The 13,685-nt window shown below is 46.8% G+C and overlaps 1 protein-coding gene across 1 annotated transcript in view; it reads left to right on the forward strand.

Annotated features, from left to right (window-relative positions):
- Positions 1-9,266, forward strand: part of CRKL (CRK like proto-oncogene, adaptor protein) — a 39,591-nt gene extending 30,325 nt beyond the window's left edge. Inside the window, exon 3 of the mRNA XM_030292337.1 lies at positions 5,648-9,266. Coding sequence (XP_030148197.1) covers positions 5,648-5,782 — 135 coding nt within the window. The 3' untranslated portion in view covers positions 5,783-9,266. The remainder of the gene's footprint in view (positions 1-5,647) is intronic.
- The last annotated feature ends 4,419 nt before the right edge of the window (positions 9,267-13,685 follow it).

A 13,685-nucleotide genomic window follows, 5' to 3' on the forward strand; every position in this document is an offset into this window, starting at 1 on the left:
CGCCTGGGTGGCGCAGTCGGTTGAGCGTCCGACTTCGGCCAGGTCACGATCTCGCGGTCCGTGAGTTCGAGCCCCGCATCGGGCTCTGGGCTGATGGCTCAGAGCCTGGAGCCTGTTTCCGATTCTGTGTCTCCCTCTCTCTCTGCCCCTCGCCCGTTCATGCTCTGTCTCTCTCTGTCCCAAAAATAAATAAACGTTGAAAAAAAAAATTAAAAAAAAAAAAAAAAAACAACTAAATCCTTGGTCCACTTCATAGAATATGAAATTTTTCATAATTATCAGAAACATTTGGGGCACCTGGGTAGCTCAGTCGGTTGAGCGTCTGACTTCAGGTCATGATCTCTCAGTCTGTCAGTTCAAGCCCCGTGTCAGGCTCTGTGCTGACAGCTCAGAGCCTGGAGCCTGTTTCGGATTCTGTGTCACCCTCTCTCTCTGCCCCTCCCCAACTCATGCTCTGTCTCTCTGTCAAAAATAAATAAACATTTAAAAAAATTAAAAAAGAAACATTTGTATGATTATCCTAGCTATGAATAAAAATGACATTTCTCAGAGCTCCTGGGTGCTCAGTTGGTTAGGTGTCTGACTCTTGTTCTGCTCAGGTCATGATCTCACGGTTCATGGGATCACACCCCACATTGGGCTCTGTACTGCATGGAACCTCTTGGAATTCTCTGTCTCTCCCTTTACCCCTCTACCCCTCTCCCCCGCTCACATGCACCCTCTCTCTTTCAAAATAAACATTAAAAATTTTTTCTGTTATCCATAAATTAAAATATTACGACTTGGAGAAAGTAATTTTGGATTCCAAGCACTAATCATAAAACAGTCAATATATTCAGAAGTCTTTAGTATGTCTCAAATATTTTAAAACTTAATTTTTATTATTAAATCAATTTACTCTCCCTCAGATTATTTCCTTTTAAGGCAAAGCCAAAGAAAACCAGTCTTTTCAGTTGTAACTTTTTTCCACTATTTTAAAACTTAATTTTTTTTTTTTTTTTAATTAGGCCCCACACCCAATGAGGGGCTTGAATTCATGACCCTGAGATCAAGAGTCACATGCTCTACCAACTGAGCCTGGCAGGCAGGCAGGCAGGCGCGCGCGCACACACACACACACACACACACACACACCCTCACCCTCACCCTCACCCTCACCCTCGCCCCTCACAACTTAATTGAAAAAAAATTTTCTCTTAATGTTTTTGTTTGTTTGTTTGAGAGCACACACATGCAAGGGGGGAGGAGTGGGACGAATAGGATCTGAGTCCGACTCTGTACTGTGACAGCAGAGAGCTCAATATGGGGCTCACAAACCATGAGATCATGACCTGAGCCGAAGTCAGATGCTTAACCGACTGAACCACTCAGGTGCCCCTACAACTCAGTTTTTAATGCAGATCTCAAAAATAGAATTCTCAGTTGTTACCTTCAGATTTTAATTGTTCAACGAGCTGAATTGTTTCTGTTGAGCTCATGACATGAATTTGAAAATAATTATAATAATCTATAAATATATACAATTGGCTTTTTACACCATTTTTCTCATATACATACCTACTACTGAATACTGAAGTACATTTTTTTTTTTTGTCTTAGAACTTTTATCATATAAAATCTAATTCTTGGATGCCTTTAATGGCTCAGTTGGGTGGAACATGCAACTCTTGGTCATAGGTTGTGAGTTCAAACCCTACATTGGGCCTAGAGCATACTTAAAACAATAAAATTAAAAAAAAAATCTAATTCTTCATTACCAGGTTAACTCTTTGTAAGCCATCCTACCATTGAGTTGAATTAGTGGTTTTCCTGAATAAAGGGTTTTGAGTCAGAATTTAGACAGGGAACTTAGAGCACTGTTTTTTTGTTTTTTGTTTTTTCATTTACTGATTTTCTACTGTGTTCTAATCAGGGAGCCTCATGGGATAAAGTTCTTTTTTCCGTTTTCATTTTATTTTTTTTTTATTTTTTTATTTTTTAAAAAAAATTTTTTTTTCAACGTTTATTTATTTTTGGGACAGAGAGAGACAGAGCATGAACGGAGGAGGGGCAGAGAGAGAGGGAGACACAGAATCGGAAACAGGCTCCAGGCTCTGAGCGATCAGCCCAGAGCCCGACGCGGGACTCGAACTCACGGACCGCGAGATCGTGACCTGGCTGAAGTCGGACGCTTAACCGACTGCGCCACCCAGGCGCCCCTTTTCCGTTTTCATTTTATCTAGTACTCAAAATAAGTTGGTTTCCATAAGGCAAGAGGCTTCATTTGGTAATAATGCTGTTTTCCGTGTAAATGTAGTGACTTCATTCTTATTTCTCAGTAGGTTTGAGGAATTACAAGTAGAATAGTAAAAGCAAAAAAATGGAGGATGAGGAGGTAGAAAACTCAGGACAGCCAGTCTGTGTTCACAGAAAGAGATTGTGAGGATACACCATTAAGAGTAATGGGTGTCTTGGTGAGAAGAACTTGAGAGGGGGAGGTTGAGTGGTCCTGGGCCCAGGTGGGCCATGCTGCCTTTGCACTGTGCAAGATGGCAGGGACACAAATGGCCAGGACTGGATGCTGACTGGCTTTTACCCCTGCTTCATGGTGAACCAGCCTGTGACCTTGTAAACGTTGTTGTTGTTGTTGTTGTTGTTGTTGTTTTGGTGTTTCTGTTTGGTCCTAGTCTTTTTTGTTGAGGGAGAGAGAGAATCTTAAGCAAGCTCCACACTCAGCGTGGAGTCCAGTGAGGGGCCTAGGATCCCCTGGGATCATGAGATGAGCTGAAATCAAGAGTCAGATGCTGAACTAACTGATTGAGCCACCCAGGTGCCTAGTCATCTTATAAACTAATTCAAGTGACTGTTTCAAAGACTACCTTCCTTCTCTGGATTTGCTTCAGAAAACATAACCTCCTTTTCTTCAGAGGGTAGTGACCCACCTTGTAACCCAAGAGGGGTAGTTGTGGCTCCACCCAAAGCCTCTGAGCTCCAGGGCTTTGGAGAAGGGACCAGGGGTAGGAGGAGGTCTGCCTTCACACTTACGGAGGCAGCCTTAATGGCCCAGATCTGTGTGCACGTGAACTACTAAAGCTGCCTTGTCATCCCTGGGATCTTTGATCATTCCAGGCCAGCAGTCAGCTTGCTGGACCAGTAACTTTAGCAGAAGAACCTTTTTTTCCAAACGAAATACTGCATGGAACCCCACTATATGTCAGATATAAAAGTTTTTATGTAAGTATAATTTTTTTTTTTTTAAGTTGAGATTTATAAGAATTAGCTAAAAAGGCATTTGGGACAGTGGACTATTACGATGGGCAGAAAAAAAACATGAAATAACATGAATGACCAGTGCAGTCTGATCCATCTTAGCATTCTGTTTATTTCTGAATGTGTTTTGTTGCAAGTAGTGATAGGTGTCTTGTAGCTTTTACCTTGCCATTTGGGGGAGTCTTCAATCAGACACAAGGCAAAAGAAGCTTCATTCCAAGGAAGGTCTGCATGAAAAGCAGCTAGCAGAGCAGCACAGGTTAATTTGGCAGTGGCACATTTCAGTGTACTTTTTCCTACTATAATTTTATAAAATACAATTTTAAAAAGTTGAAATCCCAATCAGACATTTGTTGGGCCCTTAAAACACCTCCCTAGAGCTTTGTGGGTCTCCAGAACAATTTGAAAACCATTTCCAAAACAAAATTGCTGCATTCCCCTTGATGAGTAGAGCTGCCCCTAATTGGTGCCTGTCCTCTGATAGTAGATAGAATTCCTACCACCCTGCAGTTTAAAATAGGCCTTAAGCGGCTCCTGGGTGGCTCAGTCGGTTAAGTGTCCGATTTCGGCTCAGGTCATGATCTCATGGTTCATGGGTTCGAGGCCTGCATCAGGTTCTGTGCTGACAGTTCAGAGCCTGGAACGTGCTTCAGATTCTGTGTGTGTCTCTCTCTGTGCCTAACCCTGCTCACACTCTGTTTCTCTCTCTCAAAAATGAATAAAACATTTTTTTTTTTTTAATTTAAAATAGGCCTTAAAAGATGTTCAAAGCTGAGCTTCCTTCCCTCTGTGACTGCCCCACAGAGGGGAGGGGAGCCAGGAATGGACAACTCAGGGAGACATTATTGCTGCTTGGGGAAAGCAGCATGGTTACTGAGGTCTTGGTGACAGCAGTTCCACCCCATGTAAATTAAGGCGGAGACACATTGTGTGTGTGTGTGTGTGTGTGTGTGTGTGTGTGTGTGTGTGTGTGTGTGACTTCACTGTAACCATCCTCAGAGAGTTAAGTGTTCATTTCTGTCCTGTTGGAGTTAGTAACCAGGATGGGGAGAAAAAAGGGTGCTTTTATGCTCAGAAGCTGCTTCACTTACTATATATTCTTGGCACCTGAAGAGAAGTACAGTGAGCTTATTGGTAGGTTCCTTTGGATAAAACAGTGTGTATTATTTAAAATAAACTTTCGGGGTGCCTGGGTGGCTCAGTCAGTTAAGCGTCCGACTTCGGCTCAGGTCATGATCTCGCAGTTTGTGAGTTCGGACCCCGTGTTGGGCTCTGTGCTGACAGCCCTGCTTCAGATTCTGTGTCTCCCTCTCCCTCTGCCCCTCCCCTGCTCACACTCTGACTCTCTGTATTTCAATAATAAATAAACATTTAAAAAAAAAAAAAAAGTAAACTTTCTTGGGGCACCTGGGTGGCTCAGTCACTTAAGCGTCCGACTTCGGCTCGGGTCATGATCTCACAGTTCATGGGCTCAACCCCCATGTCAGGCTGTATTCTGAAAGCCCAGAGCCTGAAGCCTGCTTCAAATTGTGTGTCTCCCTCTCTATCTGCCCCTCCCCCACTCTGTCTCTCTCAAAAATAAATATCATTAAAAACAAAAACAAAATAATAAAGTAAACTCTTTGGGGTGCCTGGGTGGCTCAGTCAGTTAAGCTTCTGACTTTGGCTCAGGTCATGATCTCACAGCTCCTGAGTTCGAGCCCTGTGTCAGACTCTGTGCTGACAGCTCAGAGCCTGGAGCTTGCTTCAGATTCTGTCTCCTCGTCTCTCTGCCCTCTCCACGCTTGTGCATGTGCACACGCTCTTGCTCTCGTGCTCACTCTCTCTCTCTCTCTCTCTCTCTCAAATATAAATAAATGTTTAAAAAAATTATTTTTTTTTAATTTTTTTAAATGTTTATTTATTTTGAGACAGAGAGAGACAGAGCATGAACAGGGGAGGGGCAGAGACAGAGGGAGACACAGAATCTGAAACAGGCTCCAGGCTCTGAGCGGTCAGCACAGAGCCCAACACGGGGCTCGAACTCACGGACCACGAGATCGTGACCTGAGCCGAAGTCAGACGCTTAACCGACCGAGCCACCCAGGCGCCCCCCCCAAAAAAATTATTTTTAAATAAAGTAAACTTTCTTTGGGGCACCTGGGTGGCTCAATCAGTTGAGCATCCATCTTTGATTTCGGCTCAGGTCATGATCTCGTAGTTCATGGGATCGAGCCAGCTCTGCACTGACAGTAGGAAGCTTGCTTGGGATTCTCTGTTCCCTCTCTCTGCCCCTCCCCTGCTTGCGCTTACTTGCTCGCTCTCAAAAAATAAATATTCAAAAATAAATAAATAAACTTTATTTTTCTTCTGTTTGCAGAGAAAATGCTGACTTTGTCTTCTTTCTCCATCCTTACAGGTTGGTGACATTGTGAAAGTCACAAGAATGAATATAAATGGCCAGTGGGAAGGCGAAGTGAATGGGCGCAAAGGGCTTTTCCCCTTTACGCATGTCAAAATCATTGACCCTCAAAACCCTGATGAAAACGAGTGATTGCTGTTGCCTGTTTCCTGCTGCTTCGTTGTTCTGCCTGTCATAGTCTCTTTGAAGTGGGAAAGCATTCTCTCTCATAGGCAAGTTACACTGCATTGCCGATGTCCAGCTTTCTGCAGAGTGGCGGTCTCTCACACCCATTTGGAATGCACAGAGTGGCTGCCTCGGCATTTGTATCATAGTCGTGTTGTCAAGAGTAGCCGATTTTAGAGTTCTTTTGGATCATAAACTGGAAGTACTGGTGGAAGCACACAAGTGGAGAGAAGTTGACGAGGAAAGGGTCTGTCTTCTCATCACTGCCCTGTTTGTACTTGTGACTGATTCTATCATGTTCATCAGATGGAGCTTGAGGCCATGACGAGACATTGCACATTGCTGTTCCACAGAGCAGTGGCTCAGTTGCCATTTTGTTTTTCCTTTGAAGAACAGAGCAAATGAACCTTACAGAAGAGGGAATTCTGTCCTTAACTCCCCAAATCTGGCTCTTCTTTTTTCCTTTTGGTTTGGTTTTGGAAGACTTAATTAGATTTGTGTGTTCTGAACAGGTTTTTAACTAGAGGGTTGGATTTTTGTGGTATTGTAAGGAATGACTCGTGCCTCTGAGCTTCCAAACTGAAGCTGCTGTAACTAAAGGAAAAAACAGCCCTGAAGCAGAGGCCTTTATTGTCTTGGTTGCCACTTGTACCTTGTTTTGCCATATTGCAAACAGCCCACAAAAAATCAGTCATAGCGTGCCAAGCTGTGTGCATGGCCTCTTGGATTACATTGTCCCCAAAAGCATCAGAGTGAGGGGTGATTTGGGGAAACCTTTGCTTACCTTGTTTGCCAGTGACAGGAGCAATGTGGGGGGCGCACTTGGCCAATTTTCTGTCTACTGTTTCAGAGAATACACCCCTTTAAGGTATAGGAATTAAGTTTCTTTAAAAAATGAAGTTGTTCATAGAATCATTGAAATAATTAATGAATCTTTAAATTCTACTCACTGAGGCTCACTCCTCGCCACCACAGCCCAAGTTCACAAGGCTGCCAGAGAAAGATGGTGCTGCTAATACTGGTTCCCCAGTCTGTATGTCCCTGATGCCCTCAGGCAAAGAAAATGTAAGCTCTGGAAATTGGTTACTGCATTTAATGTCTAAGATTTTAGTCACTAGGGAGAACCATTAACCATTTAGCAATTTGATGTTATTGTTTCCTTGTTAGCTAAAAAAAGGGCTGTTCATATAAGCCCGCTTGATACAAATGTGTGGCTGATCCCTCGACTGGTGCACATAGCAGATTAGGATTCTGGAACCTTCATGCAGTTCAGTCTGCTCTCCCTTCTGGAAACTGGTGAAGACAGGCCTCAGCTCAGAATGAATACAGAAGACCTAGAAATGTAGCAGCCACCTAATGAGTAACTGCATCATTTGCTGAGCATCTGCTGTAGCCATGGCCCTGTGTCCCAAGGGTCTTAGGTTTGGAGGGCTAGAGCGATATATTCTGGTGACGGAACCAGCAAAACAACCACTTTTGCAGTCTGTCTTTAAATCCATATTTCATTAGGCTGGTATCTGCCATATGGAAGAATCTTGAAAGTGTTCTTGCGATAAAGTTAATGATCAGTTGGGAAAAAAATCACTGGCTGCCTGTCTGTGGTCTTCCCAGAAAAAAATGCAATCTGCTCTCCCTAGTCAGGGAGAACTGTGGCCACTTCTTGCTCTGAAGGTGCCTCTCTGTTGTAGTTGCCTCATACTCATTTCGGGCCCAGCCTAGCTCCCACAGTAAGTGGTACGTGTGTGGCAGCATTCCTGCTCTCTGCCTGGACGCAGCACTTGCCTTGCAACCAGTGACCCAGTACTAAGGGGGTTGTGAGCATTATATGTGCCTTGTTTAAAGAAGGCACAAACCTTAAGACTTTTTTTAGCCAAATTTAGCTGAGGGGCTTGGCACTTTTTGGTGACAATAGTTGGTTCAGAGTATAAGAAGTATATGGCCATTTTGGAAAGCAGGGTTTCCTTTCAGCTGTGTCTGCTGGCCCATGGCAAGACCCACCTCGTGTAGAGCACTTCAGAATCAGAACACCCCACAAACCTACTTTGGCTTCATAATAAGTCTGCTTGTCACTTCAGCCCACGTACATGTCTCCAGGGCTGCCCAAGAGATTGGGAGCCTGAAATATGGTGAACCTTGAGTTCTGAACTCTCAAGATACGTGCCAAAAGTAGTACCTTTTTGACTTACCTTATTAGTTTTCTCATCAGGCAGGGAAATTCTCTTCATCACACTAAATATACAGAAGACCGCATCCTTGCCTCAGCTTCATGCCTGGGTTCCCCAGCGATTGGGAAAGACTTCCTGTTTCAGAAAGCAATGCGAATCTTCCAGAGGAGCTGCCTTCCCTCCTTGGTTGGTCTCCTTTTAAGATTGTTCATTATTGCTACTTGGCTCTGCTCTACTGTGTGTCACCTAAGAAGATATTTGGATATTAAATTAACTCGGGAACTGAACAAATTATGAAGGGCATTGACAGTTTGATTCAAAACTTGTTTATCCTGAAAAGGACCTCCCATGCAGGAGTTGTTCTTGTCATTTCTTCATGGTGTGGTACCACCTGATGGCATAGTTAGAGAGGAGCACGCGTTGACTAGCTGCCATTTGACAACTTTGGTCACCCAGACAAGACACCTTCTGTGCTCATGTTGGAAAACTGAAAGGGGAGGAAAGACAGCTGCTCCCTCCTTGGAGCTCAAGGATCCCTGGCTCCGTGCTAACTTTCTTTTACAGCTGTTTACAGACAAGACAGGCCGAGGCAGACGGCCACTGCTCTTGTAATGTTTGCTCAGAGGAATATGACCATTTTATTTTTGAAAAGGGATGATCTGTTTTTTTTGCCAGGTGTTTATAATTTAATCCTTTAATATTATGTTCATTAACCTCTTAAAATGAGTGACTTTTGATTGTTTTAACACAGTACCTAAGACTAATGCTTTCTGTGGACACCACTGAGCTCTGCCTCAAACTCCACCCTCTGGGACCAGAGACCTAACTCTGGTTAACTGATATCAGTGTGGTAACTGAGCTGGTTGTATATTCTAAAGGGGTAGAAGGACAGTTCCCTGACACAGGGTTGTTGTCTCTGCAGGACGAACAGTGGCCTTGCTTCTAGACGGTCTTCACTGTGTGTTTTAAAATGACAACAACAACAACAACACAAAACTTTTGACCTGTAACTTAAAGATCATAAACTTCAGGCAATAATATTTTCTGTGTAAGCTTTTAAAATTATTTTTGGGGATCATAGCTTGTTTTATTTTGTGCTATAAAATTAACAGTATTAAATGACTTATATTCTTAGAACATTGAGTGTCTTTTCTTAACAGATTAGTGCCTTTTTATTTTTGTATTCATTTTACGTTACTGATCCCGGCATCAGAACCCTTGTTTCCATGGCCTGTTTGTACATTGTCTCAATAAAACTTGCATCAGCCGGTGGTGGCAGCAGCGGCTTTGGTGTTTCGGTGTCTCCTCAGTGCTGCCTGGAGGCTCTCAGCCCATATCAACCTCCCAGTCAGTTTAGCACCTGATGAATGCCTGTGAAACACAGAAACAACTGGTGCCTCTCCTAGGGTGCGTCTTGCATTGGCCCTTCCCCACACTTGGAGCCCCCTACAAAAGAGAAACAGCTGGTTCCCAATGCATGAGCACAGTAGGTGCTGTAGGGGGCTGGTGCTCAGTCTTGGCCTTTTGAAGATGAAGCAATAGTTGCCACAGTTTACACCACCAAGGTCCCTTCTAGGCACCTGTATCTGAAGACGTCTGTTAAATATTTGTTCAGCACAAGCTACCCAGGGTTGAATGGTTTCAAGTGGAAGTAAGTCCTAAAAAACAAGCAGCCTCTTCTCTTTCTGTCTATATATAGCCTTCCTGATGAAATCCAGGGACCTTCAGGTAGACAGCTGGAGGTGGGGGTAGGGATGACACTTTCCTGACATCCCCTCAGAGCCCTGTTCTCACACATAATTTGTGTATGTATTGAGAGGTCCACATTTCTTTGTAGTAAAACCTCCAAAACTGAGTTTCAGGAAGTGATACCAGTCCATATTTATGCTGCTTAAATGTACTCCCTAGCTTCTACTTTCAGGGTACTGCAGAATTTGAAAGAAAAGTTTGCCTTGAATGGGAATACAAAACTGTTAAGTCATTCTGGAAGACACAGTGCCCTAGAGACACCTTTGAAGAATACTTGGTTTGAAAAGGTGTATTTTGAGCAGCAATACTGAGCTGGGTACCTCTGTGGCAGGAAAAACCCTTGGAAATGGGACCAGGTGAGGGTGGCTGTCCCTCCACCTTCCTCTGCTGAGTTAGCCTCAGTGCACACCAGCAGAGAGGCCAGTGCCCAGATCTTGAAACCTCACTCCACAGTAAAAACTGTGACATTGCTGCGCTTTTCACATGGTCTCCTGCTGGGTCCTTGTTCTGGGAGGCTCTTCTCTTGCCTAGGCATGGGCCCTCTTCCCCAGCCCTTTCTCAGGATCTGACCTTGATCTTGCGGTCTCCGTGCACACCTTGGTTCCCCAAGTCTTCGCAACCTAAGCTGGAGGGAATCCCTGCCCCCGCCCTGGAGAGCTCATAGTGCAGACGTGGTGAAGGTGGCTCGAGACAGTGGGAGCTGCTGTGGAGCCCTCGGGTTCAGGATGGCTTCTTGGCTGCTTAGAGGAAGAGAAATCAACGAAATCCGGGTGGAGGGAACAGCTCAGGGCTGGAGAGTGCCTGGCTTTGTCATAGCCCCTGGAGACCTCAGGTGATCTGCCCTTCCTCGATCCCTTTTTTTTCAAGTTCTCCAGGGGTTTATGCAGCCAAGTTTGAGAACTGCTTGTGCCACTGAAGCCCCTCCTGCGCCTCCAGCTCTCCGAAGTCTTGGGCCAAGGGGCTGTGGTCTATGTTCTGCCTGTGCTAGGAGAGCAAGACTGGAGTCCGCCGGGGCGAGGACCCAAGCCCAAGCCCACGGGAAGACTGGCAGTTGCGACTGCCAGTTGCCGTCCCGCCTTTATGCGAAAGACCCCGAGGGTAGAAGACCCGGACGCCTTCGGACAGCAGTGCGCAGGCGCGGCGCACACACACCTGGTACTCCCAGGAGTCCTGGGCTCGAAGCCCGGCTGCAGCACGTACTCCGGCGCGGCTGCGTCACCTAGACTCCGGTGTTCCGCTTTTCGGACCGGCTCTGGGGACCACCACCACCGCGTCCTCCAGACCCTGCCCACCCGACCCCGCCACTCCCCACGCCTAGATGCGGCCGTCGGTCCCGGGGGCAGCCGCCGCTGAGTCGGGGGCAGGAGGACAATCACCCGGAGGAATGGAGAGGAGGACCCCGGGAGGGGTGAGGGTAGAGAACACAGTGCACTGGGGCCGCAGGAGGCTCCCTCCCCGCTCTCAAGTCCCAGAAAGGGTTTGCCCTTTTCCGGACGTTGTCCAGAGTGCATGGCTCTCGGGTGAGGTCCCCGGCGGCTGGAGAGATCGCGGGCTGTGGGGTCTGGCTAGCCCGGGCTTCCTGGTGGCAGGGCCGAGGGCCAGGTAGGATGGCAAACAGAAGGCGGGGAGACCGAAGAGGGGACCGGTGGCCGTCAGCGCTACCCTTTTCCGGGGCCAATGAATTTGCCCTCGCAGGGCTCCTGGGCTCGGGGCCCTACGAAACCTGTGTCCTGGCGGCTCCGGAGGGCAGGGCTGGTGTGTCTCAGCTTTGCCTTCTCTGAAATGGAGGCGGGCACAGGTGAAGGAGGGGCTGGGGGCGTGGCTAAGGCGGCGCGCTTTGAGAGCAACCTACACCCTCCCGCCCGAGAGCCCCGCGGAATGTGCTGTGCAGGCTGAATCTGAGGAAGCGGCTGGGTGGGGGCGGGGGGGGCGGGGATGTCCTCTGAGTGGGCGCCAGGAGCTGCCCACCAGCCGAGTCCTGGAAAGAGGGAGTGAGTGAGTTACTGGGAGTCTGCCCCGTAACTGCGTCCAGGACGGGCACCAAGAGGAAGAGAGACCTGGGCAGGGGCTGTGCCAGGCCCAGTGACCAGAGGAAAAGGACCCAAGCCCCAGTGTCAGCCATTCGCGAATAGTGGTTTGAAGCCCACCGAGCTCCCCCAAAACAGCTCTGAGGAGTTTGGGGGATTTGACTTTGGCTTCAGCGTTGGAGGAAAAACATCCATAGGATGCAGCATTCAAAATACGGGTATCTGAAGAAGCACATCCCTTCCACTGTCCATTCCACTACCCAGGATCTCCCTGTTTCTAGTTTATTATGTATTATATATTTGATAATATATTAATATAATTATGTATATTTCCAGAATTTTTCTATAACATACAAGCAAATATACCTCTGTAAATATCCTTTCTAAATGTTTTCTGTACAGAAAGGTAGCATAGATTACTTACTTACTGTTCTGTACCTTGCTTTATTTCCCCAGTCTGTTTTAAAGATTATTGTGAGTCTTTGTTCTTTTTCACCACTGTATAGTACCACATGATATAGATGTACGGTTACTCATTCAACAATCCACTATTGATGGACATGTATGTCCTTTCCAAGGAGGTCAGGTGCATTAAAATGAGCTGCTCCAAGTGGGATTGCTGGATCAAAGGCTCTGGGTATTTGCAGTTTTTAGAGGTGTTGCCAAATTGCCCTCTGTAGGGTAACTTACACTTTCACCAGAGATGTATAAGAAAATATTTACAACATTTTTCCAAACCCATTGTAGACCCGTTTTATGGTTGAACAGTATTCCTCCACGTGGCTGAGGTAACTTAAACCAGGACATTTGTCATTGAGGGTGTGGAAGTTGTTGCCAATCCTTCTGATGATAGAAAATCTTCAGGTCTAAGTAAGGGCCACAAGGGCATGGCCCACCTTCCAGCCCTCAAGCTGACTGTGGCTCAATCCTCACCCCAGGTGCCTCCTGACCTTCTGGTCCCTCTGCCCCATTCCAATCCAGTGCCAGTCCTACTTGTTGGTATGTTTTTTTACCGAAGACACATGGGATGAAAACCCCTCACCCAGCTGCTCTTGGGCCCTGTAACATACCTCCATGCTATGCTCCTGCCCAGAACTCAGCACCCAAGCCAGGCTGGGCTGGCACATTTTGTATTCCCCAGAATTTGCCATCATACCTCCTTGCCTTTCCCCGGACATTCCTTCTGCCTGGATGCCCATCTCCTCTCTGTTGAACTCCTAAGGGCCTGTCTGTCCTCAGTCCTTGCCACCCCCTAGTAAAACCCTTCTGGCCTTTCTCTCCCTCCAGGAGGACTAGAATTAGGACTGGGTACCCCATAACCTGGAAACAGGACAGTCCTGGCAGCAAGCCAGCAGCTTGGGGAGGGCCATGGTGGGGCTGAAGAGGTCAATAGGAGCTGGAGCTGGCCTCCACAGTCAGAGAACCCAGAACGGTGTTCACACTGTGTAGACCAACCGGGCTGGGGGGAGGATAGGCTTCAGTAGCTACAGCAAGTCAGGGATGAGCCTGGGATATGGGGTTTGTCTCAGGCTCCCCGAACTGGGGATCCCCTAACTTCTGTTTCTATATGAATGAATCACCCTGTAGCTGTGGGCACAGCTGGCCTTAACTCAAGCGTTGGCTGTGCTGTATCAGCCCCCAGTATTTCATGGGAGTCAGTTAGATAAACTTAGGTCTCTGTATCTGGAAATCCACCTAAGTCTGGCAGGGAAGAGGTCTCTACTGTCTCAGCCCATGGCTGCCCTCAGAACCCCAAAGCTCAGGTAGGCCCTGCTGACCCTCAGACCTGCCTCCAGGGGGCGCCAGTGTCAATCCCAATGTTCAACATTGCCTCTATCTCTTGTTCCAAAGGATCTCCCTACACACCTTGGCGTCCAGCCCCTAGTCTGAGGGGAATGGGGAACAGGAGAAACTGACAGGAGCTGGTAG

Source organism: Lynx canadensis, chromosome D3 (genome assembly GCF_007474595.2).
Source record: "Lynx canadensis isolate LIC74 chromosome D3, mLynCan4.pri.v2, whole genome shotgun sequence".
Taxonomy (NCBI): domain Eukaryota; kingdom Metazoa; phylum Chordata; class Mammalia; order Carnivora; family Felidae; genus Lynx; species Lynx canadensis.